The 18,987-nt window shown below is 40.5% G+C and overlaps 1 protein-coding gene across 8 annotated transcripts in view; it reads right to left on the bottom strand.

Moving 5' to 3' along the window:
• Nucleotides 1-18,614, bottom strand: part of CCDC7 (coiled-coil domain containing 7) — a 130,612-nt gene extending 111,998 nt beyond the window's left edge. For 6 of the 8 annotated variants that reach the window (XM_083579038.1, XM_083579041.1, XM_083579044.1 and 3 more), the window contains exons 1-13: nucleotides 18,444-18,613; nucleotides 16,233-16,294; nucleotides 14,588-14,819; nucleotides 10,714-10,803; nucleotides 8,759-8,848; nucleotides 7,616-7,636; nucleotides 7,476-7,508; nucleotides 5,773-5,933; nucleotides 5,222-5,286; nucleotides 3,319-3,390; nucleotides 2,173-2,248; nucleotides 1,689-1,719; nucleotides 1,073-1,162 (exon numbers count right to left, since the gene is read on the bottom strand). In XM_083579038.1, coding sequence (XP_083435164.1) covers nucleotides 1,073-1,162; nucleotides 1,689-1,719; nucleotides 2,173-2,248; nucleotides 3,319-3,390; nucleotides 5,222-5,286; nucleotides 5,773-5,933; nucleotides 7,476-7,508; nucleotides 7,616-7,636; nucleotides 8,759-8,848; nucleotides 10,714-10,803; nucleotides 14,588-14,809 — 951 coding nt within the window. In that variant the 5' untranslated portion in view covers nucleotides 14,810-14,819; nucleotides 16,233-16,294; nucleotides 18,444-18,613. Of the gene's footprint in view, nucleotides 1-1,072; nucleotides 1,163-1,688; nucleotides 1,720-2,172; nucleotides 2,249-3,318; nucleotides 3,391-5,221; nucleotides 5,287-5,772; nucleotides 5,934-7,475; nucleotides 7,509-7,615; nucleotides 7,637-8,758; nucleotides 8,849-10,713; nucleotides 10,804-14,587; nucleotides 14,820-16,232; nucleotides 16,295-18,443 lie in introns of all 8 variants that reach the window. The other 2 variants (XM_083579043.1, XM_083579040.1) reach the window with 2 other exon arrangements.
• Between the last annotated feature and the right edge of the window lie 373 nt (nucleotides 18,615-18,987).

Below are 18,987 nucleotides of genomic sequence, written 5' to 3'. Positions count from 1 at the left end.
TCCATGGAACTATGGAAGGCACCACATTGAGCCGCATGAAATGGAAGTCCATCAACCTTTTTTTGTTTTGACTATGGCAGACCAACACGGCTACCTATCTGTAACAGCAAAAGAGAGACAAAGGAAAAACCCTGCTTTCTGAAATGTCCAATCTCTCCCCGTTCCTGCCTCAAAATGGTTTCAACCCCTTTTGGTTTCTGCCCCAAAACGGTTCCCGTTGACCAGCAAATCACAAACAAGTAAGTAAGTGAACAAACTCCAGCTGAAGGGCCAACCACATCTGCTATTGGGTCCCCGGAGCACAGATTCACACAAAGCGGCAAAACGTCCTTGCAGGTTATTAACAGGATTTAATTTGAAGTGCATATATGCAGAACAAAGGTACAGAGCGATAAGTACGCAACCTGCACACCGAGTCAGGGTGTGCCCCCCCCCCTTTTTATAGATTTGCAGAATACAATACCACCTGATCTCTTGTAAGCCACCTGATTTCTGGGAAATTGAAACTTATAGTAAGTTCCTTTTACCATGTAAGGTCTTGGTCTCCCCTCCCTCCTTCCTGCAACCTTCCTCATCCTGGTATTACAATAAATCCTTGTTCTTTATCTCTATCCGCCCAAGCTAGACATTCCAACGAGAGGCCCATTTACACTGTAACATTTAAGCAACAGAAAAAACCCTGTCCTTCTGGTTGGTGTAGAAACCTCCCCCCTTTGGGATAATAATAGAACAATATTGTAATATGCCCCTTCACAGCTGTTTGGATATCTGAATCAGCTGTGCATGTAGTGAAGTTTGGGAATAATTATTTATATTCAGATAAACAAATGTTTGGATAGCGATGTATTCTATGCATGTATTCTATGCAGGTTCACTTGGAATTAAGCCTGTGTTCAATGGGTTTCCTCCCCAATAAGTTTGTTTAGGATTGCAGCTTCTGTAAAATATAATCATACCTGTGAAGCATTCATCTTTAAGTTCATCCTTCATTATCTCTTTTTCTTCCATAAGCTTTCAAATTTTTGTTGAATCCTCTGTAATTTCTAAGTAGAAGTTTTGGAAAAATAATTACCTCTGAACCTTTCATCTTTTGAAGTTCATCCTCCATTATCTCCTTCTCTTCTGCAAGCTTTCGAAATTCTTGTTGAATCTTCTGTAATTTCTAGGTAGAATAAACATTTTGAGGGGAAATAGTTTTAACATATTTGAAGAAATGTTTAAAAATTGAAATTCAGAAATGAAAAGAAAATTAAGAAATTAAAAAGAATGGTGAAACCATTTTTAACATTGACACAGCATAATGTCACGCAAACAGCTTACTCTAATGGAGGTCTTCTGATAGGGAATGTCTCATCCCCCATTAGACGCTGATCTAAGTAATCTTGGGGTTTGGGGTGAGGCATCATCAGCATGCTGATGACATTCATTTCTACCTCTCTTTTCCATCTGCTAACTTCAATATTTCTGGATATATTTCCGAAATTTTGTCAGATATTAAAATTCAGTGGATTCAAGATACTTATCTGAAATTTGGTGCAATTCTCCTGTTTTCTTTTTAGGTATTTAAAATTCATCTCATTTATTACATTAAAAATACAAATACTTGCTCTATTATTTTCTATATTATAGTGTTTTGCATCCAGTAACTGCTGTGAACACTCATACAGTATTTTAAGTATTATACTCACACTTTCCAGCACATCCTGTTCATTTGAAACTCTGAAAAGTATGAAATATATGTTTCTTGGTTTGTACTTTATAAAACTTCAGTAACATCTGGCAGGAAAGACCCTGCTCATATCATATGTCACAACCCCATATAGATAAGGGACATAAGCACCCTCTAAATTTAGCACAGTGTGAGATTTCATTATATGCAGTGTTTACATTAAGGTTTATTTAACAATCCACAGGTAGCCATAGTTCTCTGGGAAGTGAAGATGATTTCCTTACAAAAGTGCCAAAATATAATTAACTGGAAATATAAGTTTCTACAAGCTATAATATCATTGTCCAACCTGGGCATGGATTACAAGTGGCATATGCACCTGGAATTTGTGGCACATCTTGGCTAAAAGCTCAAAGTTCTGGGAACCTGGTTTTTGCCTGTACTCCTGTAATGCATTAATACTGTACAGTTTTTCTATGTAACATATCAAATAGATTATGTACCTGTGTAACTTGTTTGTCTGTCTTTCAAACACTTTCATTATTTCTAGCATGCGATTATTCATTGATTCCATTGTTTCTGAACAACAACAACAAAATTTTAGTTACTTAGTTAAGTTTATAGCCTTTAGTTTGCCCCAGAAATGGGTATCCAAAGTGACCAGCACCAGTTAATAATACAATTTAAATATTTATTACGCAGGACATAGATTTGTTCTATTATTTAATGCAATCTAAACATACACATATAAATGTAGAATTCAACAGAAACTTTAGGTCTTCCAGTGCCATGACCCATACAGGCAAGGATTCTTCACATCCTACTCTGGTGACATTGTTAGTAATTGAAAAGGGGGGCTTATAAAATCAGCCACTCCTGTTCAATTACTCACAAATAGGTCTGGTGGAAACAGAGTCACGCTTCCACCATCACTGCCTCTCTCCACCAAGGATCTATCCTAGCCTTCACTCAACTATTATTGCTAACTGGAGGATCACAGGCATCTCTTATAGATGAATCCAACATCTACTCAGGGCAGAATATGCAGGCTCATTGCCATGTGAGTAAGAGTATAAACATATTGACCATGCAAATGTAGGGATGAGTAGGGCCAGTGGATCTCTGCGGGGTGCATGAAATGGCAGTCTTCACCAGCAGCAGAGGTATAGGAGCCAACTCCTAGGGGCTGAGGGGTCTTCAGCCCCCCTGTAAAATATTTGAGAGGACCCCCCCCCTCAGTTAATGGGCATTGCCATTCAAATGGTGTCCTGCATCATGTGATTGATCATGCAGAGCAGGACTTGCCCCCTTCCCCAATATTTTATTCAAGTTGGCACCCCTGGGCAGAGGAAGTGGTGGCATCTAGAAGCAGGTAGCAGAAAGGAGTAGAGAAAGGAAGTAACAGAAAGAGGGAGACTCACAAAAGGGGTGCCACAAAACATGAAAGAAAAGGGGTCGCTTCATACACTTTTCATTCTGGTTCTTCCCACCATTTGTTCCAGCCCCAGACTGGCTTTTCCTGGTTCTAATTTCCCACCCCCAATGGTTCTGATTCTCCACTCCTCCACTGGGATATTAAAGTGGTTAATGTTGACCAGATCATGCCCTGAGATTTCAGCCACTGCCATTTCAAATTCTAAAGAACTTACGTTGGCCTGTATCATCTTGGAAAACTTGTACCATATTCATTACATCCTCAGTTGCATGTTTCATAGCAAGTTCTGAAACAAAACATTTTATTACTCAGTTTAAACTATTGTAGCAGTTCTTCCAATGTATATATAGTAATTCAATAGCAAATGTGAAATAAATAAATAAACTTGTAAAATAGAAAGCTTTTTCTTCTTATCCATGCTGGCTAAGTTTAAACCCTAAAACAAATCAATGAAATGATGGTGCCAACTGACCTTTCTCTGAAACAGTGTTACCAAATAGGCTATGATTTGGGAACAAAATAAAGAAGAAATGGGTAGTTATAATGTTCCTTTTTAAATTTCAAGGTACTTCTCATCAGCTCATGAAAAACTGACTTAGAAATAAGTCAATATTTATTTTATTTTTTAAAAAACTAATAAATAACCACCTATTTTCCACTCCCTTGCACTCACCCCCTCCCTTGTGCCTACCCAGCTCTACAACTCCCTAACCCCCAACACATACATCCTTCTCCTTAAACATCGTTTATCCAACCAGGACAGCAACAGCAGTGCTCCAGCGACAGGAAGCAGGAAGGACTCCATTTTGTAACCCTTCAGCATACAGAGACTGTACCAGAAATAATGACCCTGGTGCACATTGAGAAACTAAGGGCCATCAGGCCCTTTCTGGGAGCCTTTCTTTCTTGCTACCAAAAGAGGAGAAAAGGAAGAAATGTCTCTGATTTTCTCAGCCGACATGCAGTTTTTGCAGTTTTGTTTCAAATGGGATTGGTGCTGTAAGATGGGTATACCGCCAAATCATAGTATCAGGGTGGTGTACATCAACAAAACAAAACAGCATTAAAGGCAATACAAATAATCATTAAAGTGAATGGCTAATCAGTTTAAACAGGTGCAAAGATCTGTCAGCATAAAAAGCTTTCAAGTCAAAACCATGGGTGCCTACCAAAGTGTTTTCCAGAGCATGGGCCTGACAGCACTAAATGCCTGATATCTAGCGAAGGCCAGCTGGGCCGCTGTAGCATGAGGGACAACTAACAGTGCTCCTCTAGATGACAGTAGTCATTTATGAAACTTACTCCTAGTAAATCTCATTGACTCCAAGCCTCAACCAAATATTGTAGTTCCAAGTCTAGCAAAGTGGTTTTCTTTGCTTAATTTTGTTTTTAATACAAAGAATACATACACACATATATATACTAGGTATGGGGGATAAATTCAATTCAGTTTGCATATAAAGCCAACAGACTAAGGAGGAGTAGCCAACTGACTGAGACCTTGTTGCATGCCTTCTCTCTGCACATAAGACAGTGATATAACCCCACCACCACCACACACACACACCATGCGCAGTGCTTATCACTTTCAGAAAATGCAATACTGTATATTAATGAAAATAAAATACAATGTGCTTTATGTTATGAGAAATTGCTTGAAAATGTGTACATTATTCAAAACTGCTAAAAATGTGTTATATTAAGAGAAGTTCAAACAAAAATCATGGGGGGGGGGGAATTGTAAAGATTTTTAAAATACAAATATGCAAATTATTAAAGAAATGTGGAAAAACCAGGAGAAGCAAAACTGACAAATTCTTCCATCCCTAACATATGAAGAAATTACAAATATCAGTATGAAAATAAGGAAACAAATTAATATAAATACAATAATTATTTAAAGAAAGCAGAGAGTTTCAAATAAATCAAGATTACACTCCATTTTTTAAAAGGCAAATTATATATTATTTTCCATGTCCCCAATTTCCTACCTTGTTAGCCTAGCTTCCTTCAGCCCCCTTATGACCTGTCCAGCATGCTCCACGACTTATTTCTCATACTCCACCCAAAACATATATTTTGCTTCCTTTGTCTCCATATTAAATCACAATCCTTACCTTCAATAATACGTTTTGGGTCTTTTGGAGCAGGAGCCACAGGGCTTAATGCTTTTTTCTTTTCACTGTCAAAATATGAAGTATTTGTCAAAATGTGAAATATTATAAATATTAAATATAATTTTATAATCTGAAAGTCAGTTTTTGAAAAAAATAAAATTTCTAATTTTATATAATTAGGTTACATTTGGTAAAAAAATATGCATTCTTATATTCACTAATAAAATCCACTATAATATTACATAGGAAACAGCTCATGCTTAATCTTTAGTGTTCTGGAAACAGACTCATAACAAGATATAATCAGCCAACCAAACAACATATACTTTGGGGGTTTTTTCAGAATTCTTCAGCCCCTCATACTGTTAAGTTAGACCTTTAAGGAGGTACAAAGATGGTGATAATGTGATAGTTTCTAGTCTTTCATGATTGTTAAGCAAACACCTTGATTGTGCTTCAGGAAATAGAAAGGTCTAATAAAATATTTTTCAATAATCCATATAACAAATCTATATTTTATTGCTATTAAACCTATTTCACAGCACTCTTACTGTTTAGGAGCAGAAAGCTGGATAAGCTTGGGCAGTTCTTGAATACGGCCTTTCAAATCTTCAAGCTTTTGGATGCGGTTCCGTAATTTAGTAATGTTATTTGATATGTTTTTATCAGCTACCGGAATTTGCCAATCTGGAATCATTTCTTCCTCGCCTATCTGAAATATAGATATCAACATATTAGCACAATATATTATCCTATTAACTTAGGTTATTTGTTAACTGGGGGACCAGACCTGAGCTACACAAGTCCTCAGAGGTACTGACCCCAGTACTGATAAAGTTAGAGCAGTGGTTTTCAACCCTGGAGTGCCTTGAATGACAGTCAGTATTGCTGCCGGCAACACTAGCCTCTGTCCCTCTTTCCTTCCCTCCCTCCTCTGATGGCCTCTCATGTCTCTGCTTCCCAAAGGGTTGTGTGCTGTTTACTGTAGCAGCCCTGACTACAAGCTCCCCAGGCAAATGGTGCCTCTGGGGCTGGTCAGGGGATGCTGGTTGCCAAGAGCTGAGGCAACCAGCACCCCCTGACCAGCAACCGGGTGAGGGAGCCCAGCCAGCCAGTCTGCCAGTCCTTGCTGTTGGGAATGGACAGACAAGTCCAAGGCCCCTGTGGGGCAGTGTGAGGAGGCATCTCTCTTTGGGGCATGGGGGCGGAGCTCAGAGACCAGGCGTGGCAACAGCAGCTGCCCAGAGGACTCCCAAGGAGAGGGGAGAGGAGTGTTCAAAAAAGGATTAGAGGTTGCCAGCTCTGCAGGCAAGGGGTGACATAACTGGGCTCCTGAGGGATGCCACAGGGCACCCCAGGGATGCCACAGAAAGAATGTAGTTGGTCAAGGGAGCCATGGACTCAAAAAGGTTGAAAACCTCTGAATCAGTTGAGAACAATAACTCTCCTGAGACCACCATCTTAGAAGATACCCAATCAAAGTGGCTACAGGGTTAAAGCAACTGTTGCACCGACTGGGCTCAGACCCATGAAGTTCAACCCCAGGACTACAGGAGCAGAGGCTCTTCTTTATAGAAAATCAAAACCAGAAGCTCAGGTCTGCCTGGCCTCATGAGGACAACATTCACTAAGCCCTACTCATGAGGAGGATGCATCATTCCTCAAATGATCCAGCTCAAAGTCCTGATGACAGGTCAGGAAGAGGTGGATCAACTATAAAACTTCTCAGTGGAAGCCTAACCCAGGCTAAAGCAACAAACAAATCTTGCTCTGCTCCCTGTGAAACCTTATTGAACAGCTCCCCTTCTATTCTGCATGTTCTTATCTTTGACTTGATGCACAGCTGCTGTTACAGCAGACTATTAAACCACATAGCAAAGGTTGCAGGAATGGGAAAGGGGAGAGGTATCCCAAGCACCAGCACTGCATGGAGTGCTTATGTAAAAGCTGAACATTTCTGTGTTGTTGTTTTCATATGTATAACAAGCAAACATATTTACAATGCTAATATTTTTCTTGAGCACACTCAAGAGATGCATGCAACCTAAATAGCAATCACTAAATTAGCAAAGCTATTTAAACTTACATGGGAGCAAACTCTACTGAAATGGATGTTGTAAAGTTCGTCATAAATAAGCAAAAGCAATGCATATACAGAAATGCTTTTCACTGTAACAATGCTTTATACTGCAACAATATATTCCACATATTTCCTATCAAAACTAATCAACCAACTTTCCAAATGTTAGTTTACCTCTTCCATCTCACGGACCTCCTTTTCAAACCACTTGAAGAAAAATAAATAAAAAAAATTAGGCATTTACAAATTACATTTTTTTCAAAAAATACAACAGGTTTTAGAAATATTAATAAATGAATGAATGAATTTCTTACCTGAAGCAATGAGTCTAATATCTAAGAAAGAAAATTAAAATCACTAGGTGTTTCTGTTACAATTTAACACCAAAAAATTATCTTTGTACATATAACACAAGGTTTTCACAGTAAATAACTACCCTTTTCATACATGCATTTCATTCTGTGTAGAGGTGTACCTAGGCTCCCTTGCCCCCTTTACAAGGAGCTGTATCGGTGCCTCCCTCCCTGTCCGTTGTGTCCTTGGCAAGGAAATGTTGACCACACAGAGCAGTGGAGGAGTGGTCCAGGGAGCACAAAAGTGGGCCAGTGGGCTCCTAGCCACTTTGAGGCAGAGCGGAGAGCCGCCCTTTTGCACACACATCTCATGGCCTGTGCCCTTGGCAGTGACCAATCTAGCCAACCCCTAGGTACACCACTGATTCTGTGATGACTTCAAGATCAAATGAGAACTTAAGTGCAGTACTATAATGAAAGGGGGCAATTGAACTCTTTTGTGTAAGTTCCCTATCTGGGGCACTCTGAGACCACCTTGGGTTTTGAGAATTGCTGGGACCAGGGGATGGAACAGAGCTGACAATAACAAAATAACAAGTGATGATGGATTTTAATGCATCATCCTCAGTCATATCAGCTAATGTTCCTATTATAAGATTAGCTGGCTACTCTGTTTTAATAAGCTTATACTGTCCTTGCCATAAGGGTCATGCTTAAATGAAAAAGAGGGTATTTGTCTTATTCACAACAGAATATTCTTGCTGGTGGTAACCATTCACTCTCAAGGGCTGATTAATGGCTGTGTGTTGATTAATGGCTATGTGTTGTCTCATCTGCACTGGATATGGCATCAACCAGGGATTTCATCATACATATGTAACCAATTCCTGCTTGTGAATGGTATGTACTAGGATCAACAGTGAGTTCACCTTAAGAGAGAGACTCTCTTTCTGTTTACCAAAATAGCACTGTGTTCACATTGCTCAGGGAAGAGTCAAATTACACACATAGTATTGGGAAATGTGCTGAGTTCCAGATGCACTTGGTAAGAGAACAGGCTAAATATTGTGTTAGAATAAGACAAAAACCTACCAAGTACAGAGAGAAAGCAAATCCAAGAGCAAAATAAATTTATATTTATTGTTCATATTTCATAGTACATACTTGTTTTTCTTCACGAAGTGCACAATCTAATTGGTTACTGAGTTGTGAACAACATATCAGGAAAGTAGTCATATCTTCATGGTCTTCCTTCTAGCAAAGGGGGAAAACATTTCTACAGCGTTTTCTGACTTTAATTTCTTTAAAATGTAATCTTTATTTGGTTAAAATACTTCTAAAACCCATACTAGCTTTGTTTCAGTTCTTAATTTTTTAACATATTGAACCAGCTATTTTGCTTCAAATTAAATATTTGCATTTTCTGTAAAATGAAAAGAATGAGGCAATTAGTTAGATTTCAATCCTATGGTCTACTTAGCAGCAAGTATCAGTGAAATGCAAGCTCCCAAACCAGGAAGTAAGTTATTCTCCTGTTCCCCAGGTCCTGTTGCCATTTGCATGATAAAACATAAATTTCCCTTGTCACTTTGTGGAATTCAAAGATTACTCTAGCTGTGGAGACAATCACTCTCATGTAAATTCTCCTACTAGGTAAAGGTAAAGGGACCCCTGACCATTAGGTCCAGTCATGGCCGACTCTGGGGTTGCGGTGCTCATCTCGCTTTATTGGCCGAGGGAGCTGGCATACAGCTTCCGGGTTATGTGGCCAGCATGACTAAGCCGCTTCTGGCAAACCAGAGCAGCGCATGGAAACGCCGTTTACCTTCCCGCCAGAGCAGTACCTATTTATCTACTTGCACTTTGACGTACTTTCGAACTGCTAGGTTGGCAGGAGCAGGGTCCGAGCAACGGGAGATCATCCCATCGCTGGGATTCAAACCGCCAACCTTCTGATCGGCAAGCCCTAGGCTCTCTGGTTTAACCCACAGCGCCACCCGCGTCCCTTATACTAAGCAAAGCTAATTGAGCTCCCTGATATAAACAAACAAAGCAAGTTAAGAAAATGAAGTGGCATTCACTGAAAAACTAATAAAATGCATTATTGAGCCTATTATAGGGCAGCATAAATAGTTATTCTCTGCCACCACTGCAACCTTACAGTATTTCTTCCCAAATCTGATAATCAAGCTACAGAATTCATTAAGTGATGGCCATGATGGCCAGACCTGCAACATTAAGGGTAAGAGGTGGGTGCTGGCAGCAGGTCTGAATTAAAAAGAAATACGGTACTTCTTTTTCTCTGTCCTGAATCTTCTAATATTAAGCTTCATCAGATGACACTGGATTTTAGCATCAGATACTAGCACTAGAGAGGGATCAATATCATATTAACTTTTACATGTCTTTTTTCCTAAATTAGAAAGCCCCTAAATTTTGTAATCTTTACTCATAGGGGAAATGTTCTAGCATCGTGAACATTTTGGTTGCCCTTTCCTGAATCTAGTATTTGGGGAGAAATATTGTGGGAAATTGTGTAACATCTACTTTTTGAACAAAGTGCTGTTCAAATATTTAACACCATTGCATCGTTTAGAATGGGAGTGGGCTTCACAGGCCAGTGGTTTGCAGAACAAGTGACTAAAGTGGGTGGGGCTAGATGCAAACAAATTTGACTTGCTTTTGTTCAGTAAGCTACACTCACACAGAACTCAGAAGTTTCTGCCTGCAGTCATAGGTTTCTATCCACCATCCTAATAAGCAAGATGAATTGTCAAAGTTCAAGGACAAATTCCAGCCAACCCCCAAAGAGGATGACACAGAGGACCAGTGAGGGGTGTAACCAAGGAAAGGGGGCATGACCTGGGAAGAATAGTGAAGGCTGAAGAGAGGCTTGGAGGGACACATCTTGCTCCCAGACATGTCATTTCCCATCCTTGGTTTAGGACAACAAAGTACCACGGCATAATAGGAAGTCAACAGTTATCCATCCTTCAGCAACTATTTGTAAGAACTATTATATTTATATACTATTGTAAGACTGTATATCAATACAGTATACACAACTAGCATACATGAAACCTATTCAAAGAATATGTGAAATTATTCAATAAACATACAGGTACTGTAGGTTCCCCTGCCGCCGCCGCTGCTACCTCTTCTTCTTTCATTTCTTCATTTGCATACACACCTTCCATTGTCTGTACAATCTGCAGAAAGTGCCAAACGATTTTTATCATCTCTCACTAGTCATACCCCCTACTTGTATTATACTAGATGCCTGGTGCCAAAAGTCATTGTTTTACCTGATGATAAAGACAGTGGTATATTGTACAAATGTTTATGTTTCAGGCAAGTGGAATAGTTGCTGAATAATATTGTGTCATAAGTTAGTTTGGAACATGAAAAATAGTTGTATACTTCTTGGGATCTAACATCATTTGCTAACACTTTACAACAGTGGTGGGAACTAGATCCAGCAGCCAGAACCAATTATCACCTTCCTATCCCCCTAGCCCAAGTATGATAGATAGGCAGGACTGCTCACCTTCCAATCATCTGACATCACAGTATCATCAGGCACCCCACAAAGTGCTTTGAAGCCCCAATCAGTTGATTGTCTGGGCTTCAAAGCACTGTGCAGGGCTCCCTGCAAGAATCACCAAGGAGCTGATTGCCACTGCTGCCAGGGAGCCCAATGCAGTGCTTTGAAGCCCTGTCAGCTGATGGGGGGGAAGCTTCAAAGCACTCCTCAGGGTTCTCTGTCCACATCGACAAACAGTTGGATCATGGGGAAATATTTTGAAAAATTGATAGCCATCTTCAAATAGCTAAAGGACTATCAAATGGAGGGTGGAGCAAGTTTGTTTTCTCCTGCTCCAGAGGCTAGGACCCAAACCAATGGATTCAAGTCACAAGAAAGAAGCTTCTGACTAAACATCAGGAAGAACTTTCTGACAGTAAGAGCTGTTTGACAGTGGAACAGATTCCTGCAATAAGTGATGGACGCTAGATGGCTATCTATCATGTATGATCAAGTTGAGATTACTGTATTGCAGAGGTTTTGACTAGATGACCCTTGGTGCACCTTGAGAGCCAGTGTGGTGTAGTGGTTAAGAGCGGTGGTCTCGTAATCTGGGGAACCGGGTTTGAGCCTCCGTTCCTCCACATGCAGCTGCTGGGTGACCTTGGGCCAGTCACACTTCTTTGAAGTCTCTCAGCCCCACTCACCTCACAGAGTGTTTGTTGTGGGGGAGGAAGGGAAAGGAGATTGTTAGCCGCTTTGAGACTCCTTAAAAGGGAGTGAAAGGCGGGATATCAAATCCAAACTCTTCTTCTTCTTCTTCTTCCAACTCTACAATTCTGTGATTCTGTGATTCAGTTATCAGCTGATAGTACACAGCTCTCTGCAAGCACCAGTAATCTGCTTGCAAAGAGATGCACAAGCACCGAGAGCAGGGATTTTCAAGCACTACCAGTCAGATGAATGGCAGTGCCTGGAAACCCATTTGCCCCAGCCACTTTACCTGTTCCACACAAAAAGTCAAAGATGACTTCAGAAACAGGGCAGGTGGGTGTGGTTTGGCCAAAAGAGACTCATGGGTTAAAGGGCCTCACCAGCCTAAACAGGCATGTAGGCTGGAAGTTGCCCGCTACTGTTTTATAATATATCTGTCAGATATGCAGCACTTCCCTGCCATACAGAGGTAAGATAGTTGTTCCAGACAGCCTCTGTGACACTGTGATTATATGCCTGACTATATGGTTAAGTAGTGTTTGGAATAATCTGTGGTCAATTTTAAGCATATTTTTCTTTGCAAGGACAGATAGGGACTTCCATATTTTCTTCAACTACAGGGCAGACAATAATGATTTAATAATGTCCAAATCTATATCTATATCTTTTTCCCTTAGACTACCTGCAATGCTATATATTTCTAATATTAGCATAGCATAAAAGCAGAAACTCAAGGATTTTGTCTATTTTTAAAATCTTTCCAATGTTTGACAATAGTAGCTCGTTCCGGCGCTCCCACCATGGAAAACAGTGGATCCCACAATAGCGGATGTCAGCCGTGCAGTTAATTAAGGATAATCTGGGAGTAATGATCCTTGCAAGTCCCCCCCCCGGGTTGGGGTAGGAGAGCTTTCACTCGTGGATCATCCAATAACTGCCTCCCGCTCTGATGGAATGCGAGGGCAGGGACGCAGAGTACGGTATATAGCACTGTATGTATTGGAAATTCCCTAATGCTGTCACCATGAGTGGAAGTACTTCTGTTTCTTTTAAGATGGATCTGAATTTGGACTTAAGAAACAGACATGTTCTGTATGAAGGAGAAAAATAATCCGCTAAATGAATCAGTGCCAAGGTTTTGATCTGGAGAGGACTTTCGCTGTCATAACTGGAACGCTACATAAGTGAAGCTGGAGTGCTTTCAAGTTTTGGAGAGGGAAAATGGAGTTGTGACATACTTAGAAATGAGTTTTCGAAGGAGGGGCAATGTTGAGGAAAACTGATTGATTACAACATAAAAATTCACACAGAAACTATAGGATATAAAATCCCTCTGCAAGTTAATGAATATGGATTTATTAAATACGAATGAAAGTCATCACACTAGTGACTGCTAAAACAAAGGTTTAAGATTGGCATTGTGGAATTTGGACTAATTAATAGAATTAGAGCAGGACCAAGGATTAACATCAACTCCAGAACCGGGAAGTCATCCAAAAATATTGAATTCAGGAGGAGGAGGAGGAGGAGTTTGGACTTGATATCCCGCCTTTCACTCCCCTTCAGGAGTCTCAAAGCGGCTAACAATCTCCTTTCCCTTCCTCCCCCACAACAAACACTCTGTGAGGTGAGTGGGGCTGAGAGACTTCAAAGAAGTGTGACTGGCCCAAGGTCACCCAGCAGCTGCATGTGGAGGAGCGGAGACACGAACCCGGTTCCCCAGATTACAAGACTACCGCTCTTAACCACTACACCACACTGGCTCTCGGAACTGATTAATTGACTTTTTTATTGTATTGTGATTTGGCATGATTTGGTATTGTATTAATGTGGCCTCCATTAGATTGTTATTAATGAAAAATAATAAAAATTAATTCAAATGACAACAGTAGCTCTAGCAACAACTGACAGATTAACTAATAATTGTGATACACACATTTATCTCTTTCCAAAAACAATTCAGAATTCTGGTATCAAAAACTTTGGCAAACAGCATGATTGGTTTACGAACTTAATCCGTTCTGGAAGTCCGTTCTTAAACTGAAACCGTTCTTACACCGAGGCGCGCTTTCCCTAATGAGGCCTCCCGCCGCCGGTGCCCTTCCACCGGTCGGATTGCGTTCTTAGACTGAGTTAAAATTCTCAAACCAGGACACTATTTCCGGTTTTGCAGAGTTTGTAAACCAAATCATTCATAAACAGGACTGTTCTTAAACCAAGGTACAACTGTATCTGCAAACTGTATATGTATAATAAAAATTATATAATAATTAATAAAAATAAAAAATGTATACTAAAAATTATTTCAAAAAAAAAATCACAGCAGAAACTAAGTTTTTAAATTCAATTATTTCTTTTCTGTAGATAAAAGCAGTGGTTAGGATCAGTTGTTTCTTTCCACACCGAGAAGAACCATGATAGGGTATTTTCAAAAGAAGAAACTGATTCTAGGTTTTACAATTTTTATAACAGCTATTCTTCCTTGCCATGATACTAGCACCAAGTTTTTAGGTTGCATATGATTTGATATATTACCAGGAATAGATTGAATTTTAATGAGCTGCTTAGCTTTTTGGGGTTCTGAACTCCTTGGTAGTTAATATTGTCCACTCAGATAGGAATTCCTATTAATTCTTGCAATTTTAATTATTTAGTTAAAGGAAACATTTGGACGGAGAAATTTAGGATGCAAACTATTTTGGCATACTGAATTCAACAGTCGAAATGAACATGCAAAAATTCAGTGATTGTCCTACCTCATTTAGATGAACAGTGATATTCTTAAGCACATCCATTTCATCTAGCACTCTATCTTTATTTGTTGATGGAAGGGCTAAAGAGTACTGTGCAACAGATTCTGTTGGAGCTGAAGGCAATAAAAGCATATGCCCAGGTTCATAGCCCTGTTTACTTTTCCTCTTTTCATTAAATGAGGAATATAGCGGTTGATCCTTAATTCTCACTTTTGCTGGCTTCATTGTTCTTCTTCTGTTATTTTTTTAGGAAGAAATAAAACAATATTGGTTCATATCATTAAAAAATAAAATAGCAAAATAACACATTTTTGGGAAAAAATAATATTTCATTTTTCATGTGAGCACTATAAGGACTTTTCAGAACTATTGTACACATAAATTTATTTTCAGCTTCTGCCCTGTAATAGGTTTGCTTCTGTCCATTCAAAAATTCATGACATTATTTAATGGGCTTTTAAGCAGTCAGTTTCTGTGTCCTGGAAAGTAGGAGCTAGCTAAATTACTGGTTTCCTCTTTGCAGTCAGACCAAAAGCTGTTTTTTAAAAAGGCATTACAATTGCACTCATAAAATAATTTTTTTAAAAAAATGTTCCACCTATTTAGAGGAAATTTTAATCCCATATCAACAGGACAAATTAAAGGCCATTTTAAGACCCTTCAGGAATAGGATTTATTAAAGGCCATGTAATGAATGCCATGGCCCCATAAGTGAACAAATGGGAACTAATAACGGGAATAGAAGCTATAAAAAGGAAACTTCAAATTAATGGTACAATAGCCCTGAAAATGGTGAGCTAGCCATCCATATCTGACACTGAAATTGCAGTTGTGTTTTATAACACACACACACATGCACACACCCAAGTCTAATGTGGTGGGGTAATGGAATGACAACTCAGAAAACATCAGAACTAGGTTGGTAAAATCATCACCTGAATTCAATTAAAAAACCGGATGAACAAAGATGGCAAGTCCGTATTAAACTGGTACTAAATTGAAGGATGTGTCATACTAACCCCTGACCCAAACCCAGATAACTCATCCTCTGCTGATGGTCCAAACCTCCCAGAGCCGAGACTAAGGGAAACAGAGACCCCTATCCCTACAGCAACTACCCAGAAGACTCAAGTATCCAGGGAGAGAATTCAGCAGGTCTGTCTCCAGGGAATGCCTTTGAAAAATTTTCAGGCTGGGTCCCTACCTTGCTGGCAGCAGATGAGCCCCAGTCATTTGATTGATTGATTGATTGATTGATTGATTGATTAAAAGTTTATATAGGGCAGTTCACAACATAAAAATACAAAATGAGAACACAAACTACATAATAAAACAAAAACAACAACAAAAAATAACCCCTCTCCCACAAACACGTTTAAAAGGCCATAAAATGCTTGGAGATAACATAACTTTGATACCTATATTGGAGGGATTGAACTAGATGACCCTTGAGGTTACCTCCAACTCTATATGATTCTTCCATTCTGTTCAAGCTGGAGGTGAAGGCTGCACAAGAGTAAATCTTGTCCTAGTTATCTTTTTTCATAATGGACAAAAGGAGGCTACTGCTCAAATTCTGTTCAGTGACCCTTCTGCTCAAATTATATATGTTTGTATGTTCCCCGATATTCTGTTTGATTCAATGTACCTGCATCAGAAGAGTTCTGTTCAGCGTTTCAGCGGCTTCTCAGGTGATCTAATGTTCCTAAACTGATAAGGGAATAGAAGCAGAAAGAATTTAAGAAGAAAATCTGGTATGGAAAATGGGGTGATGGGGGGCACTTTAGAGAAGGAAAATTTGTGCATTTGTCTGTTAATCAATTTAAAGTAGCATGGCAAGCAGCAATTTTTCAGCCTGCTTGCTTGCTTGCTTGCTTATTTATTTATTTATTTATACATACATACATAAATACATACATACATACATACATACATACATACCCCACTCATCTGGCTGGGTTTCCCAGGTAAGTAATATGTTGCTCCTTCATTTGAAAGAACAAAGAATGGCGGGACATTATTATATTATTATTATTTTGCATTCATTCGTTCGTTTAGTATATCACCCTTCCTCCATAGATCTAAGTACCCTCAAGCTGTGTACCCACTGCTTCAGAGGGAGCATAAAGAGCAGACAACCTCCCATTCAACCAGTCTAGGGAACTGCCCCCTAACAGTCTCTCAGTTTTATCTGGATTGAGCTTCAGTTTGTTGGCTCTCATCCAATCCATTACCAAGGCAAGACAGTGGTCCAGAACATCCACTGCCACAACTGCAAATGTAAAGGAGAAGCAGAGCTGTGCGTCATCAGCATATTGCTGACAACATACTCCCACCTGCCCAGATAACCTCACTCAGCCATTTAATGTAGATGTTAAACAGCATATGGGATAAAATTGAACCCTGAGAAACCCCACATTGAAGGCTCCATAGGGCTGAAGAACACTCCCCAACCATAACCCTCAGGAAGTGTCCATCAAAGTAGGACTGGAACCACTGCAAAACAGTGCCATCCACCTAACTTGGACAGTCACTCCAGAAAAATACCATGGTCAATGGTATCGAAAGCCGCAGAGGTGAGGAGAATTAACAGGGACACATTTCCCATCCCTCTCCCAATGGAGGTTATCATACAGGGCAACCAAAGCAGTTTCTGTGCCCAAACTGGACCTAAATCCCAATTGAGTGCCTGCATCTGGTCCACAACCCATGCTCATGAACCTTGCCCAAGAAGGGGAGATTAGCAACGGGCCAGTAGTTAGTTAGATTTTCTGAATCTAAGGAGGGTTTCTTGAGGAGTGGATTCACCACTGCCTCCTTCAAGCAGACAGGGACCACCCCCTGCATCTTGTGACACCCCACAACACAATTGCCAGGGTATAGTCACCTGGTTCCACCCTTCAAGACCAGCTCCACAGATAGGAGTGGAACCACTGCAAAACACTGCCTTCCAAACCCACAGAGTTGGTCCAGCAAATTATGATGGCTGATGGCCTCAAAAGCCAATGAGAGGCTGAGTTAAAGCAACAGGGTCACACTTTGCATCCATCTTCTGATAAAGGTGATCCATCAGGGCGATCAAGGCTGATTCAGTTCCAAAACCAGTCCTAAACCCAGATTGACATGGATCTAAAGAGCACCTTCGGCTGAACCACCACCCTCTTATGCATCTTTCCCAAAAAGGGAACACTAGCAACTGTACAGTAGTTCACAATCTCTGCATATAGGGAAAATTCTTTCAGGAGTGCACACACCACCATTTTCTTAAGGGTACTAAGTACCAAGGGCAGCCCATACCATTCTGCCCCCAGTTGGGCAAAGAAAGGCACAAGCTCCTTCCGTCTAACCTACCTCACAGGGTTGCTGTGAGGAGATGATGGCGAGGAAGAACAGGGAACTTGCGTCCCACCCTGAGCTTCTTGGTGATATAAAAGTGCAATACCCTTAATGTGAGATAATGAGGTTGTCCATAAGAGATTGCACCCTAATGTTTTAATGTTGTATCTTAATCTTTTAAATTGTATTTTAATCAACTAGTTTTTATTATTGGTTGTTAGCCGCCCTGAGCCCACTCTTGGCTGGGAAGGGCGAGGTATAAATAAAAATATTATTATTATTATTATTATTACTATTATTATTATTATTATTATTATTATTATTATTATTATTATTATAGTTTAAGGAGCTTCCCGCGGAGGGGGGAGTGTAGCTGCGGATGGTTGTTGTTGTTTGGGTCACGCCCCACTCCCCACCCCCAGTAAAAGGCGTGAGGCAAAGCTGCTCTCTAGAGACGCCTCAATATACGGAAACCGAGCTCTTGCGGTTGTTACTGTTCTTCGCCTCTCTTTCAGAGACCCACCTAGGTGAAGGCTGGGCTGCCCGCCCTCAATCACTGGTTTCCTAAAGACGTTCAGCTACCCAGGCACCTCATCATCTCCCCCATCCGCTCTTTTCCTCCCTCCCGCCCACGTTCCTGGCTTCTTGCTGCTGCTCTTCTGAGGAATGAGTCGTCGTCGTCGTCGGAGGGAGGGAGGGAGGGGGCGCGCATGAGTCCCCCCCCCTCCCAGGCGTCAACTGCCATTTCTTTTTCAAACGGGCCGCGAGTTCTCCTCAGGAGGGCGCGAGCCAGGGCCGTTGGTGGCGCGCGCGCTGTGAGAGGTTCTCTCGCTCGCTCGACTCGCTCCCCACCCCCACCCCCCGCCGCCGTGCCCGTCACACACCCGCCCTAGACACCGGTTAATGATGAGTCCCACTCTCTTGGGGGCCCCAAAAAAAATTAAAGGGAAAAAACACTGGATGTATATTTCCAAAATATAAGATTAAAAAAAAAATTAAACCTACATACAGCAACAGTGTTTTGTGTTGTGTTTTGTTATGTGTAAATTGCTGTAGATACTTATTCA

The sequence above is a fragment of the Podarcis filfolensis genome (genome assembly GCF_964270895.1).
Source record: "Podarcis filfolensis genome assembly, chromosome: 12".
Lineage (NCBI taxonomy): Eukaryota > Metazoa > Chordata > Lepidosauria > Squamata > Lacertidae > Podarcis > Podarcis filfolensis.
This window is presented reverse-complemented; position numbering and strand designations above follow the sequence as displayed.